The 12,325-nt window shown below is 35.6% G+C and overlaps 1 protein-coding gene across 2 annotated transcripts in view; it reads right to left on the bottom strand.

Annotated features, from left to right (window-relative positions):
• The window catches only part of MINDY3 (MINDY lysine 48 deubiquitinase 3), a 49,422-nt gene that overhangs the window by 17,175 nt on the left and 19,922 nt on the right, over positions 1-12,325 (bottom strand). For both annotated transcript variants that reach the window (XM_053988994.1, XM_053989004.1), the window contains exons 9-10: positions 12,232-12,302; positions 9,854-9,934 (exon numbers count right to left, since the gene is read on the bottom strand). In XM_053988994.1, the coding sequence (XP_053844969.1) occupies positions 9,854-9,934; positions 12,232-12,302 (152 nt within the window). The remainder of the gene's footprint in view (positions 1-9,853; positions 9,935-12,231; positions 12,303-12,325) is intronic.

The raw sequence follows: 12,325 nt of genomic DNA, 5'->3' as shown, positions 1-12,325 counted from the left end.
TTCATGTAATGTACAAGCTCTGTACATTACTGTGAAGTAATGAAGAAAAAAAGTATATTAATAATGGCATGTGATCCACTGTTATTTAGTATTGATAAGTAGTATTTCAGGAAATCTTTATATGCACATTGCTACATGTACAGAGAAAATACTAAATATTCACACACATGACAGTTTCATATATTATAAAAGCAGTCATTTATGTTCATCTTTGAAGTATATTATTTCAGGTAGCTAATTCTAACAGTAGTAGAATAGAGCAATTAGCTTCTATAAAAACAATATGTTTTATTCTTTTATTAATACAAAACACGTGTTTTTTTTCACTAAAGCTGTATTATAAAGTAAAGCCCATCTCACTTCACTCCTGCATGACTTTCTTAACTACACATAGGCAGTGACTGAATTTCTTCTCTAAATACATCTGAACTGCTTCAATAGTTTCATACCACAGCCTCTGACAACTTTGGCACCCCTCTATAACAGTTATTTTTAAAGTACACATATAAGATATCCTAAACTATCAACTAGTAGAAGAAAATGGCATTGGACTCCCCGTAACACAAAAAGAAAACAGATTTCATAAGCTTCTTATGTAAAACAAACCAACACTGGAAAAAATGTACTTAAATATCTAAATGAGGTTGCTACATGAGGTGGCTATGAGGTTGAGTTTTAGAAACAAAAGAATATGTTATACACATAGCTAATCACATATAACTTCTTATGTAAGAGGAGAAAGATAGAAAATGAAGGCAATAGCTAAAGCATCACTAAATGTGCTTCACCTTTGCTAGAAGTTCCAAGATCCCTCCTCCACAGACAATCCCTGTCTCTGCCTTTTCTCTGTATTTGCATCCTTTCACATTTAGACTTTCAATTCATTCAATTCAACATCCTAACCTAAAAGTAGAGCTGCCTTATCAAAAGAGGTCAGAGATGTTATTTTTATTTTGTATGAAACAAAGCTGTTATCACTAAGAAAGGAGTAAATAAAGGGATGGAAAACTTATTTTTCAACAATTAAAAAAAAAATGGTTAGAAATTGGTTGCTAAATATCTTTGTGACTGTACTTGGATTAAACCTGATGCTGTATATGGATTCACCCTAAGTTCCCGGGGATTCCACAGCTGTCACATATATTAAGGTTTTGTGGATCAAACAACAGCTACAACCCAGATTTCAACCAGGTTCCTGTCATTTATAAAATGACCCAAAGTCTCCTGATAGAGATTCTCTACACAAGTTCAGCCTGTCATGTCACAGGTTTATTACACAGTGTGTGAGTTTTGCAAAAAACAGAACTTGGCACAAAGTTTCAGAACAGACTACAACAGTTACTATTTTAAAGCCTATTCTTATTACTGAAGCATGTGTTGGCAGTCTCATCTACTGTTTCTAGTTCCCGCATCTATCCCTGTAGGGTTTGGGAATACGGGAATAAAGCAGGCTGAACAGAGAATAAAAAAATATGTAAGCCTCCACTTCCAAGGATACATGGTGCCCTGCTCAGAAAGAACATCTGGTCTTCAGACATTTTGGAGAAAAAATATGCAAAGAGACAAATGGCCACAAAATAATTACCCTGTTGTTTTGCAAAAGTACACTTCCCTTAAAAATATCTTTAATAGGCATTGAGTAACTATATTTAAAACTCTGTTTCCTAAGTTCTGTAATATATTAATGACTTCAGGACATTTTCTCAGGAAGAAAAATTGTAAGGGGAAGAATGATATCTCAGATTCCATCCAGAACATGTATTTATAACAAAGGAACAAGGATTAACAGCCATTCATAGAGATTCATTTTCCCAAATGAAAAGGCAGATAAACAGTTCGTAAACTGGAACTACCAGTCTGTCACATGGTGAATACTACATTCCCAATTCTTAGCATTCCCAGTACCATTATCTGGTATTAAAAAGATGCAGTTAGTAGGCTACAATTAAAAGATAAAGTAAAAGGGAAGGTGCTTTGTAAAGGAAAGAATGGAAGGCGTGAGCCTGGCACTATCAAGGTTGTACGACTTCTACCTCTTACCTCAAAGGTACATGGCATATGTGGAGAAGTTTTTGATTTTATTTGCCTTCTCTTCACTGTATTACTATAAACATGTTAAATTCCATATTTTGGAAAACAATGGTTTAGCTTCTAGGGCTCTTATGAAAAATTTTGTGTGGAAATGACTCAAAATTTCTCTTTCAAAATTCAATTTCTGGAATATTCCGTGAAGATAACCCCTGATTATGAATATACTATTTGCTGTCTTAAATTGGTTTATTTACTGACCTGCTCTGGTTTATAACCTTTGACAATCAGACATATATGCAGTTGTTGGGGGGGGAAATAAGGAAAATAAACTCAACTTTTTTACCCTCTCCATGTGCTGAGGTTGTATCTTATGACAAACAGCACCTTTTACCTCTGCCTTACCTCTGCCATAAATACACCATTGTGCCAAAGCCTGGTGTGGACACTGGAGCATAGCACTGCATTTACAGGATTTCTGGAAAGTATGTTCTACTGCTCTTAATTAACACTCTTCTTTTCATTTTTCACTTGATGCCAGATTAACTATTAAGAGAGCTAATGTCATCTTCCTAACTGTGTGTGTATTACCCTTTTCACTTGATTTGGAATTACAAATACCATTTTTTAAGCAACAATTTGTTAAAAATCAATTTGATTTTTAAATACTTCAATACCATTAAAAACTCAATTATATTTTAGCAATGAACCAGTATGTCTATTAATCCACATTTCATATCCAGAATTATTTGCCCATTATGTGATGACTCAGGCCCAATGTCTTTGCTGTTGTATCAAATATAACTGGAACCAACACTGCTTTCATATTTAAAAGGGATACAGAATAATAAAAGTTCTCAGCCTTTGTTTCTATCTCTACTTTTAGAATTTGATAGTGACTTATAAATTATAAAACTGCATTTAGAAATTTCTTGGATGTATTTACTACTTGCAAACCACTCTGCATATGCTACAGAAAGGAATGAAACAACTAAAATGTGTTTCTTTAAAAACCAGTCTTTCCACTGGTAGGCCAATGTACATGCAAACTAGATGTTGCTCATAGCCTCTTCCTTCCAGAGACAGGAGATTGCAATTCCTTCTAGAAGTTTTCCTATGAGGTAGGACCCAATTTGTTACCTTCCAGCCCCCAATCTCAGTTTACATATGAAAGTCATACATGCTAATAGGAGGAAAAGGAAAATGTACTTCTCATGATAGCACATCCTATGAAGGGGCAAGAAATGACCCACCATTTCTATACTGCTCTGTGCATTTTTCACAACAGGTGCTTTACAGGTTTTCCACTAAACACATAGCTAGCTCATGTTCAGAGACAATGCATCCATCAACTTATTGTCCAAATATTGTCTCAAGGAAATGACTGTCCATTGGTCTCAAATATGTTCCCACATATTTACTAACAACTTAGTGCTAATTTTTAAAAATCAGACAAAAGTTTTTTTCTTAACCAAATGAAATGCAAACACAGCAAGCAGCGAATAAACAGAGCACACACTTTGAAGGACACTAGAAAATTGGAAAAGTAAATTCATGGATTACCTCTAGAATCACTTTTCTTCCTAACTGTATTTAAAACAGACTTGAAATTATTAAGGAGACATCTTCCTAAAGATGTTTAATGTGATATTCATGGTTATTACTTAGGCATATTTTCTTTGTAAGTTTTCTGATTCAGAAGTGCTGTTATAATAGACTAAATTGAGAGCTTAACAATTTGTAGGAAATTCCTTCCTTTTTGATTTGTGGATCTAGAAAAGGTTCTCTTATTGCACTGGTTTTCTATCCTTTATTATCTCATCCTCCCTTCCTTAATTTTAAAGTGTAATTCATGCAACAAGTGGTAGTGTTTCATTTTCAGTTTTTATATCTAAGTGTTGCTGGATAGAAAGCTTTTATTGGAACTGCTAGAACTACTCCCCATTCCCCATTTTGCAAGATTTTATCTAGGCCTAGAAACAGCATTCCCAGAGTCAGTTCAAAGGCATTCTCTCAATCTACCTGAGCACAGAATAGTATCAAAATGTGTAACATTTCAGGATAAATTCTCAGTAAGTATAGTAACTCAGAGGGGCTTTACCTTTTCCAGTATTTCAAGTTTTTTTTTAGTAAAGCTGAAGTAGAGACCATGAAAATGATGAGCAGACAGAGAGATCTGCTATTTCCTAGCAGCTATCAGAATTGGCTGCTCATTCAAACAATGTGGGAAACAGGAAAATAAAATGAAACAACTATTTCTTTTGAGCAAGCTAAAAACTGTATGATGGCTACAGTTTCTCATAAAAGCCACCTCCACTTAAAACCAAAACCACATGTCTAATTAAATAAAAAACCAAAACCAAACACCCCCCCTCCACCAAAAAAAACCAACAAAACACACCAAAAAAACCCCAAAAACCACAGGGGCTTCATAAATGACAATGCTTCAGATTTTTTATCTTTAGGGAAGATAAAGCCACTGAGACTCTGATTGATGCCAAATTGATGCCAATTGATGCCATGAACTGGTTTCATTAGAAACAAATATGCCACCACACCCTGTTGCATCACATATAGAGCCTCTTTTACTAGAATGAAAAATTTAGACAAAATCTAAAAGTTACTTGATAAACGCTGGTGTAAAAATGACTGACATGAATGTAACAAGTACAAGTTCTCCCACAGAAAATCTTCCAAACAAACAATAAACAAACTGTTCAGAAGCACTTGTTCACAGAAAGGACTACACATTTGTAGTAGGAACTAATTAACCTGCAAGTAAAATCGGAGTAGACTCACAAATAGCAGGAGAAGGTTTCACACTTATGCTCTGTGATATCGCAAAGCTAGAGAAGGGTAGAACCTTTCAGAACTATTTTATTTTGATATATCCCTTGCTAACAATGAGACCTCAAAGCTGGCCTTTCTACTAGAAAACTCATTTGGAATTGCTTATGAACCTATGGAATGTTGTGTTATTCAGAACAACTTAAATTCATTTAGCAATAGCATTTACACTACAAATATACACTACAAAACCAACCAGTAGAGTAACTTCAATTCTTTTTGGGAGCCCACAGTTCCCACAGGAAACAGCTTCCATCAACATTAATTTTAAAAATGGGTCTCTTCCTGCAGAAAGCAGCTCTTAAATTAACAATAGGAATATTTGAAGAGTCAATGCTGATTTAGTCAGGTGAGCACTACTGTCAAAAACAGAACAGCATCTACCTCCCTGCTCTGAAGCAGCACACAGAAAATGCGAACCCTACTTTAGTCTAGAAATTATTTCTGCTGTTGCCTCACACATCTGTATCTTTTCCATTTAGGTGTCAAGACTGTTCCAACAGAACCAATTCTTCTTAGTCCTGAAAACTAGAGACCCTATATCCACATGCTCTGTAACCATTTCCTGAAGTGGAATCTTCAAAATGTGATTTTAATTTCTTCTCTGATGAAAACATACTTTTTCAAAATTTGGTTACCTGCATTTACTCGTTATGGAAGCAAAAAACAAAAGGAAGTGCATAGATATTTTTCACTCCCTTCCTTAAGTAGAAGAATACATATAGGTTATTTTTGTAGAAACCAAGGCTGTTAACACATACTAATAATGACTGAATTTTCACACATGCATTTAGTTTCCTTGCACACCACTAACAATCTCTGTTGGTGTTCTGAGCTTAAATGCTGCACCAACTAACACTCCCCTTGGCCCTGCTCGGGTAAACACCACTGACCCACATTTAGGCTCTCCTATAGCAGTGTCAGTGTTTGGTGAGGTGCCCCTCAGCTGAACTCTGATGAAAGAGATTGTTTAGGAAGAGAAGTCAATGTTCTTTCTTCTGAGAGACAATGCTATCAAGGATGCAGAAGAAAGGCCCTGAGAATGTGTAGAACAGGTTACAGTGATCAAAGTCAGAGAAATAAAAAAATGTAATCCAAAACCAATGTGGTTCCAGGAGTCCAGGACAGGACATTTTCCTTCAAAAGCAGTAATTTGTAACTTATTCAGATTTCTCAGACAGGTGTTTTCTCCGCTTATGTGACTCTTCAAGTCTAGAAATGCCATAATGCTGTAACTGAAAATGGATAGCCAATTCTGCTGGGGCCTCTGTGCACAAAGATATAGAAACACAAGAAATTTTTTAAAGACCTAGACAGCTGAAGTCAGCAGACATATATTTATTCCATGCTGTCTTTTCACTTTCAGTGAAAAGACAACAAACTTCAACAAAATGTGGATTTGTCATGACAGAATTTAGAAAGCACCTATTAACCTCCTGTTGTTCTTCCTATTGTTTGCATTGGAACATTTTCTTGCTATATTTTGCATAACATTTCAACTTGTTGGTACTCTTTTATACAGTGTCTGACCACATTCTGGCATTCCTTGAAGTTCTGAATTGTCTCAGCTTGTCATAACTTCCTCTGAGTATTATAAAAATAATTATGAAATGCCTGTACAACATTTCATCCAGAACATCACAGCCTTATTTAGAGCTGCCCCAGTTCCTACTCTCTCTTATCCCTACAATGAAAGAGGAAAAAGAAATAGAAAAAAACTGTAGTAATATAGCTGATTTTTAGAGAATATTTACAATATCACATATTTGCCTTCACACCGTCTGACAGAACATGCAGGGAAACTCATTGTGTCAGATGAAAGATTCCTTGTTTGGTTTTGTTGGACTGAAGCCATTTGAAAGTTTTTCTATTCACTGAAAGGAAGAGTGGGCAGGGAGAGGCAGAAATGATGGCTGCTTAGATTTAGTAGCCTATAAATAATCTGCATACTCACTTTTTCTGGCAAAATCTACCTTGTCACAAATGCACCATGACCACTAAGAGTAATAGCCACGTTATTTTTTCAGAAAACGTTAAATTTGGACTGCTGAGCATTAAGCAACTTTCTGACTTTATACACACAACGGTTGTGAAGAAAAACGATGGTACTATTTATGGTTCTTTGCTAGCGACATCCTCTCCCCCACAATGATTCACAAAGTTTTTCCAACTCTATTATGACACACATAACTATCAGAGTTTTGAAGAACTATTTAGGTAATATAGATGTTCACGTGTGCTTTCTGACTTCAACATTTACCCATCTGCAGAACAAGCTGTAGTATTTTTGCTCAAGACAATGAGGTTTCATTTCAAATACTTCCAAATTCTATTTTCTTTCCAAAAGATCTAAGTACAAATAATTATTTGGCTGATGACAGGTTGGCTAAGTCACAGACAACAAAACCACTGATATGGTCTTTAATAAAATGTGCTTAAATCAAAACAATAAAGAAATAATTTGTTATTTCTCTCTATCTCCAAATCTCTGTACTAAAATAAGGCTAATAACTCACTGGGTATGTACAGAAATGCTGCGACAGTCAAGATGTGGAAATGAAGACCATGCAGATAGAAGAAAACTTGCTCTTCTAGTAACAGGAGAAACTGCTGACCCACTGTAGACTTGTCTTAAAACTAGGAATCGACTCAACTGTCTCTGTCTACAGCTATTTCACGCAGCAGCAGTTACAAGAGAGCTTAAGCCCAATTACACACTTTAGTTAATAAATTTTCACTTTAAGCTATAAGTGTGACCTTCAGCCAAAGACACTGTGCTGCATTTTGCACATTAAAATCCATTGAAAATATACAGAGTTTTAGAATGGCAGCTACAAACAGAATAATTTATTTTACAAAATGAAACATTTCTCAAAGTCACAGCTAAAAGAATGGTCGACATTCAGAGTAGCGCAAATGTATTCTGGCAGACAACAATAGAAGTCTACAATATTTAAATCAAAATCGTCTGAGATAGAAGAGTGCGGTGGTTTATTGTTCATTCCACTGATAGGAGAAAAATGTTTATCATTCATCTAATGTAAAAAATCTGAGTCAAACATCTAAATACTAAAGAACAGCAGCCAGCTTTCTTTCTTTAAGTAGAGCAGTATGCAGAATATGAGTAAAACATTTTGCTTGTTAAACCTCCATGCTCAAGGAAATGAAGATTCTGTTCTCTTCCCTAATTTTCCCATGCTAGTTGTCTATAGCAACAGTAGCCTAGGAAGGTTGCTGTTTCCAGATTTCTATACCAAATTACTCAGTTAATGACAAAACTGACTACTGTTCTGCTTAATAGAATAATTAATAATTGCCTAACATTATTCTATTTAAAAATAAGGCTTTATGCTCCTGTACAATATATGCAGCTTGAAAGAATTAAAGCTTGGGGTTTTTTTTAAATTTAATCTTCACTGGTTTTGGCTCCACAGTTCATTTTTCTCTTTCCATTCTGAACATTTCCTTCTCATGTAATTAAACTCACCACCAAACTAGAAGCTACATCCTCAGTATCAAACATCATTTACACAACTACACATGCTTTAACAACTTGCTGATTAACCACTGGCAACGAATTCAAGTTTCTTCCTGTAGTTTTTGACATGTAGCTTCAATTGATGCAATAATTGATTGTCAACACCATTCATATTTGCACTGCAGCTGACATGTCTGCTCCACCTGAAATGCTCAACAACTGCTACTTTAGAAAGGGTGAGGTTAGACACTCAAATTCAAAAACTAAGAGCTTTTACACACTTTCAGCTCCTGCTTTGCATAATAATAACAACAAAAAAAAATCTAGGAAAGTCTTTGTCATGACTATGTCAATTCTTTATTCTACTTTTTAATAATCACAAGCTGAACTTCTACACAGCCTAAGCGGAGCTCAGTGAATAAAGAAGAAACAATTGGAGACACCAAATATTGATACCCAGTTACTCTAAACCCAGGAAACAGCCTGCAGCATCCTAAAAGAAAGAGCATTAGGAGTGGATTTCTGTAGGGAAATGGCCTCTGTAGACACTGAACATTAGCTGTATTAACATTGTGACAGGAACACTGGACTAGCATTAACAGATCAATTATAACTATTTGCATCACACTGCTGTCTACATGGTACTGACTTTGATGCTACTATTCAGAAAAACTGGGGATAAAAATTTCAAAATTGAAATAGAAAAGCTTTACTAGGGAAGACTGGGGAGAGAGTAAAGCAGAAAAGAAATATCCAAAGGTGAATAAGGACTTTTCTATTTCATGGAGTAAGGAAGAAAGAATATTTATCTGGCATTAGGGATTAAAAATTTGCAAATAAAAATTTCAATGTGTAAAACTGGTTTATTAATTTTTTTTTTAATTTAAGTTTAAAGATTAAAAAATACTACTACAAAAACAATTTTTAATCAGAAACAGGTGTTCTATAAAAGTAAAATTTAAAGTAAAAGACTTACAATCTTCAACTAAAGAAACAGAAATTGTCTCCTTGGAAAATCTGGTCTAAGATTTTAAACTGAGAGTCCTCCTGAAAGCATTTTATGTTTCACAGGCTACAGTAGATATCTGACAGACTATGTATCAAGAAGTATTGTAACAGTCCTGATATCTATTTTAAATCTAGAACAACCAACTAGAGATTAAAAATTGTGAAAGTACTGCCAGGGAGCTGAAACTACTACATAAATCTCTCTTACACTATAGAAATTTAAGACAGTACTTATCCCAAGCATGGTGTTCCAAAGCATAAACTATGCCCAGCCCAATTAATTAAGCAAAAACCAGAAGATTTCACATTGCAAGTTATGAAATATTGCTAAGTATGGGAACAACTCTGCCTCCAAGGAAAGGCTTAATTAACAGTTTTACTGACTATGTTTTTACATTAAAGCCACATAAAAGTCACTTTGTAGCAAGATCTGTACTTTGAATTTATGTGGTGTTTATCTGCCTGTGGTTACCAAAACCACATCTAACATACCTTGGCAAAGAAGACTGTGAGGTGTGTTTCACTGCCAAGTATCCAAATGGGAAATTTTGGAGATTTCAAATAGGACCCAACCTAAAAAAGGTACAGCAAAATCAGAAATACAAAGCAAACCCAGAAAGGTCATCTAGTTAGTGACCAAATTAATGAAAATTTAGTTAGTTTTCAGAATGGTTAGGACTCCACTGATATAAAATGTTTAATAAAATTATATAAGTGTTTAGCTTGCAGACAAGTAGTATGCTTAACAATACTATAATCAGATGCTAATGAAAGGTAGAAGTTCACTTGATTTACTAACTGGTTTTGGATTGATTAATTCAGAATTGACCTTTATTTAATAAATAGACAGCCAGTTGCAGTCAATGCATCAACATTCTGCCAACTACATTATTCTCTTTAACTCTGAGATAAGCTGAAGGAATTTAATATAGACTATACAGAAAGCAAAGAACAACAAAAAAGGTTCAGGAATTAAAGAGTATTAATGCTGTTTCAAAAGTAGTTTTTGTAGAACAGCCAGGACCTGTGACCCCATAGGGGATGCTGGATAAGCTCAGGGAGGACTGTCGCCCACGAGTGGGACCCCAGGCTGGAAGAGGCAAGCACAAATTCCCTTGCAGCTCATGGAGGACCAGCATATGGACTGTACTAATTAATGGTACAGACTCCTCACTATAGCAGGAGTCTCTTGCTGCAGCCAGGCTGGGAACAAGCACAGCGGTTCATTGCAGTGTTAAAACAGATAACCTGGCTTAAAAGGACCAAGGGTGGAGGTTGTAATGGATGTCTTTAATTTGTTATAAGCCATGATTTGAGTTGCTGTTACAGGAATTACTGTAACAGGAACCACCTGAACCAGTGGAGGAGAAGCCCTACAAGAAGCAGATGCAGCGCAGCAGTGACCTGACCTGAGCTGGCTTTGGTGCCCAGTGACTCCACACAGCACCACATCTCCTATTCTAAGTGACCACCAGAACAGATGGAGCCCAAAGCCATGGACTAAATTAACTCAAAGGACATTTCATGGACATTGTACAGACATTCAGCAGGGGTGGTCAGACTAAGGGAATGAGAGATATACTTTATATCAAAGGGTGGAAAGGGGGTGGTGGTTAATGAGGTTGTATTGAATAGTGTGGGACCTGAGCATGACATAAATGGTATGGAATAAGGGGTGGAATGTGCTGCTTTCAAATGAAATAGGGTTTATTTTCTTCACAGTGGCTGGTATGGGGCTGTGTTCTGGATTTGTGCTGAACACAGGGTTGACAATATAGAGATGTTTTTGTTGCTGCTGAGCAGAGCTAATACAGAGCCAAGGCCTATTCTGCTTTTTTACAGCCACACTGGCAAGGGTAATGGGGTGCAAGGGAGGTTGGGAAGAGACACAGCTGGGACAGGTGACCCAAAGTGACCATAGGATATAAAGTGGGAGGGAAGAAGGAGGAAAGGGGGGACATTTGGAGTGATGGCATTTGGTTTGCCAAGTAACTGTTACACTTGATTGGGCTGTGTTCTCCTGGACATGGCTGAATGCCTGCCTGTCCATCAAAAACCATAATTAATTTCTTGTTTTGCTTTGCCTTTGTGTGTGGCTTTTGTTTTCCCTACTAATCTGCCGTTATCTTGACCCATGAGTTTTTCAGCTTGAACCCTTCTAATTCTCTTGCTGATCCTGCTGCTGCAGGAGTGAGTGAGCAGGTTTGTGGGACTTGGTTGCTGGCTGGAATTAAACCACAACAGTAAAGTACAGAGTTTCTCAAATAAAAACCAGAAATCAAGAAATTCTGTCACAATAGGAAGAAACAATATGGACTAAGGTGCATATCAGCAACTTTCAAATGTTCAGAGATAAATACATAAAATACCTTTTAAATTTTGAATATATTATATTTAGAATACAGTTGCTTAATAGTAGTTTTATAATTTTTCCTTAGAGATATTTGTTTTAAATGGAAGACAGTGAAGGCATAAAAAGAGATCAATAAAATTGCAACACAACGGCAAGCCATTCTGGGACTTCACAGTTTTAAAACCATCTACAAAACTTTAGCTAGAGTTATTTCAGTAAAAACACAAAGTTTTCAGTAAAAACATAAGCTTCTAACTATCAATAATTAATTCGTGCAATAAAGTTCTAATCTAAATAGCATCAAACAACATTTACTCAGTAAGATACATTTAAAAATTTTATCATATATTTGTCTTAATATATGTCTCATATATGTCTCAATATATGAATTTGGACATTATTTGAAAGTTCTTTAAGAGCTCCAATAATACACAGTGAAGCTTTCAGTAATACTGTTAAAAAAGCCCGCAACATCTTAATGAAAGAAAAAATTTAAACTATGTAGAAAACAGCTTACCTTACAGTATCTCAGTGATTCCATCAATGTCAAAAAGCCTACTGTTGCCTGTTTGTGTATGCCAAGAAGTTCTGTTTAAAAGAAAACACAAAAT

Source organism: Vidua macroura, chromosome 1, assembly GCF_024509145.1.
Source record: "Vidua macroura isolate BioBank_ID:100142 chromosome 1, ASM2450914v1, whole genome shotgun sequence".
In the NCBI taxonomy this organism is placed as follows: domain Eukaryota; kingdom Metazoa; phylum Chordata; class Aves; order Passeriformes; family Viduidae; genus Vidua; species Vidua macroura.
Note: the sequence above shows the minus strand (reverse complement) of the source record. Positions and strands in the feature narration are given on the sequence as shown.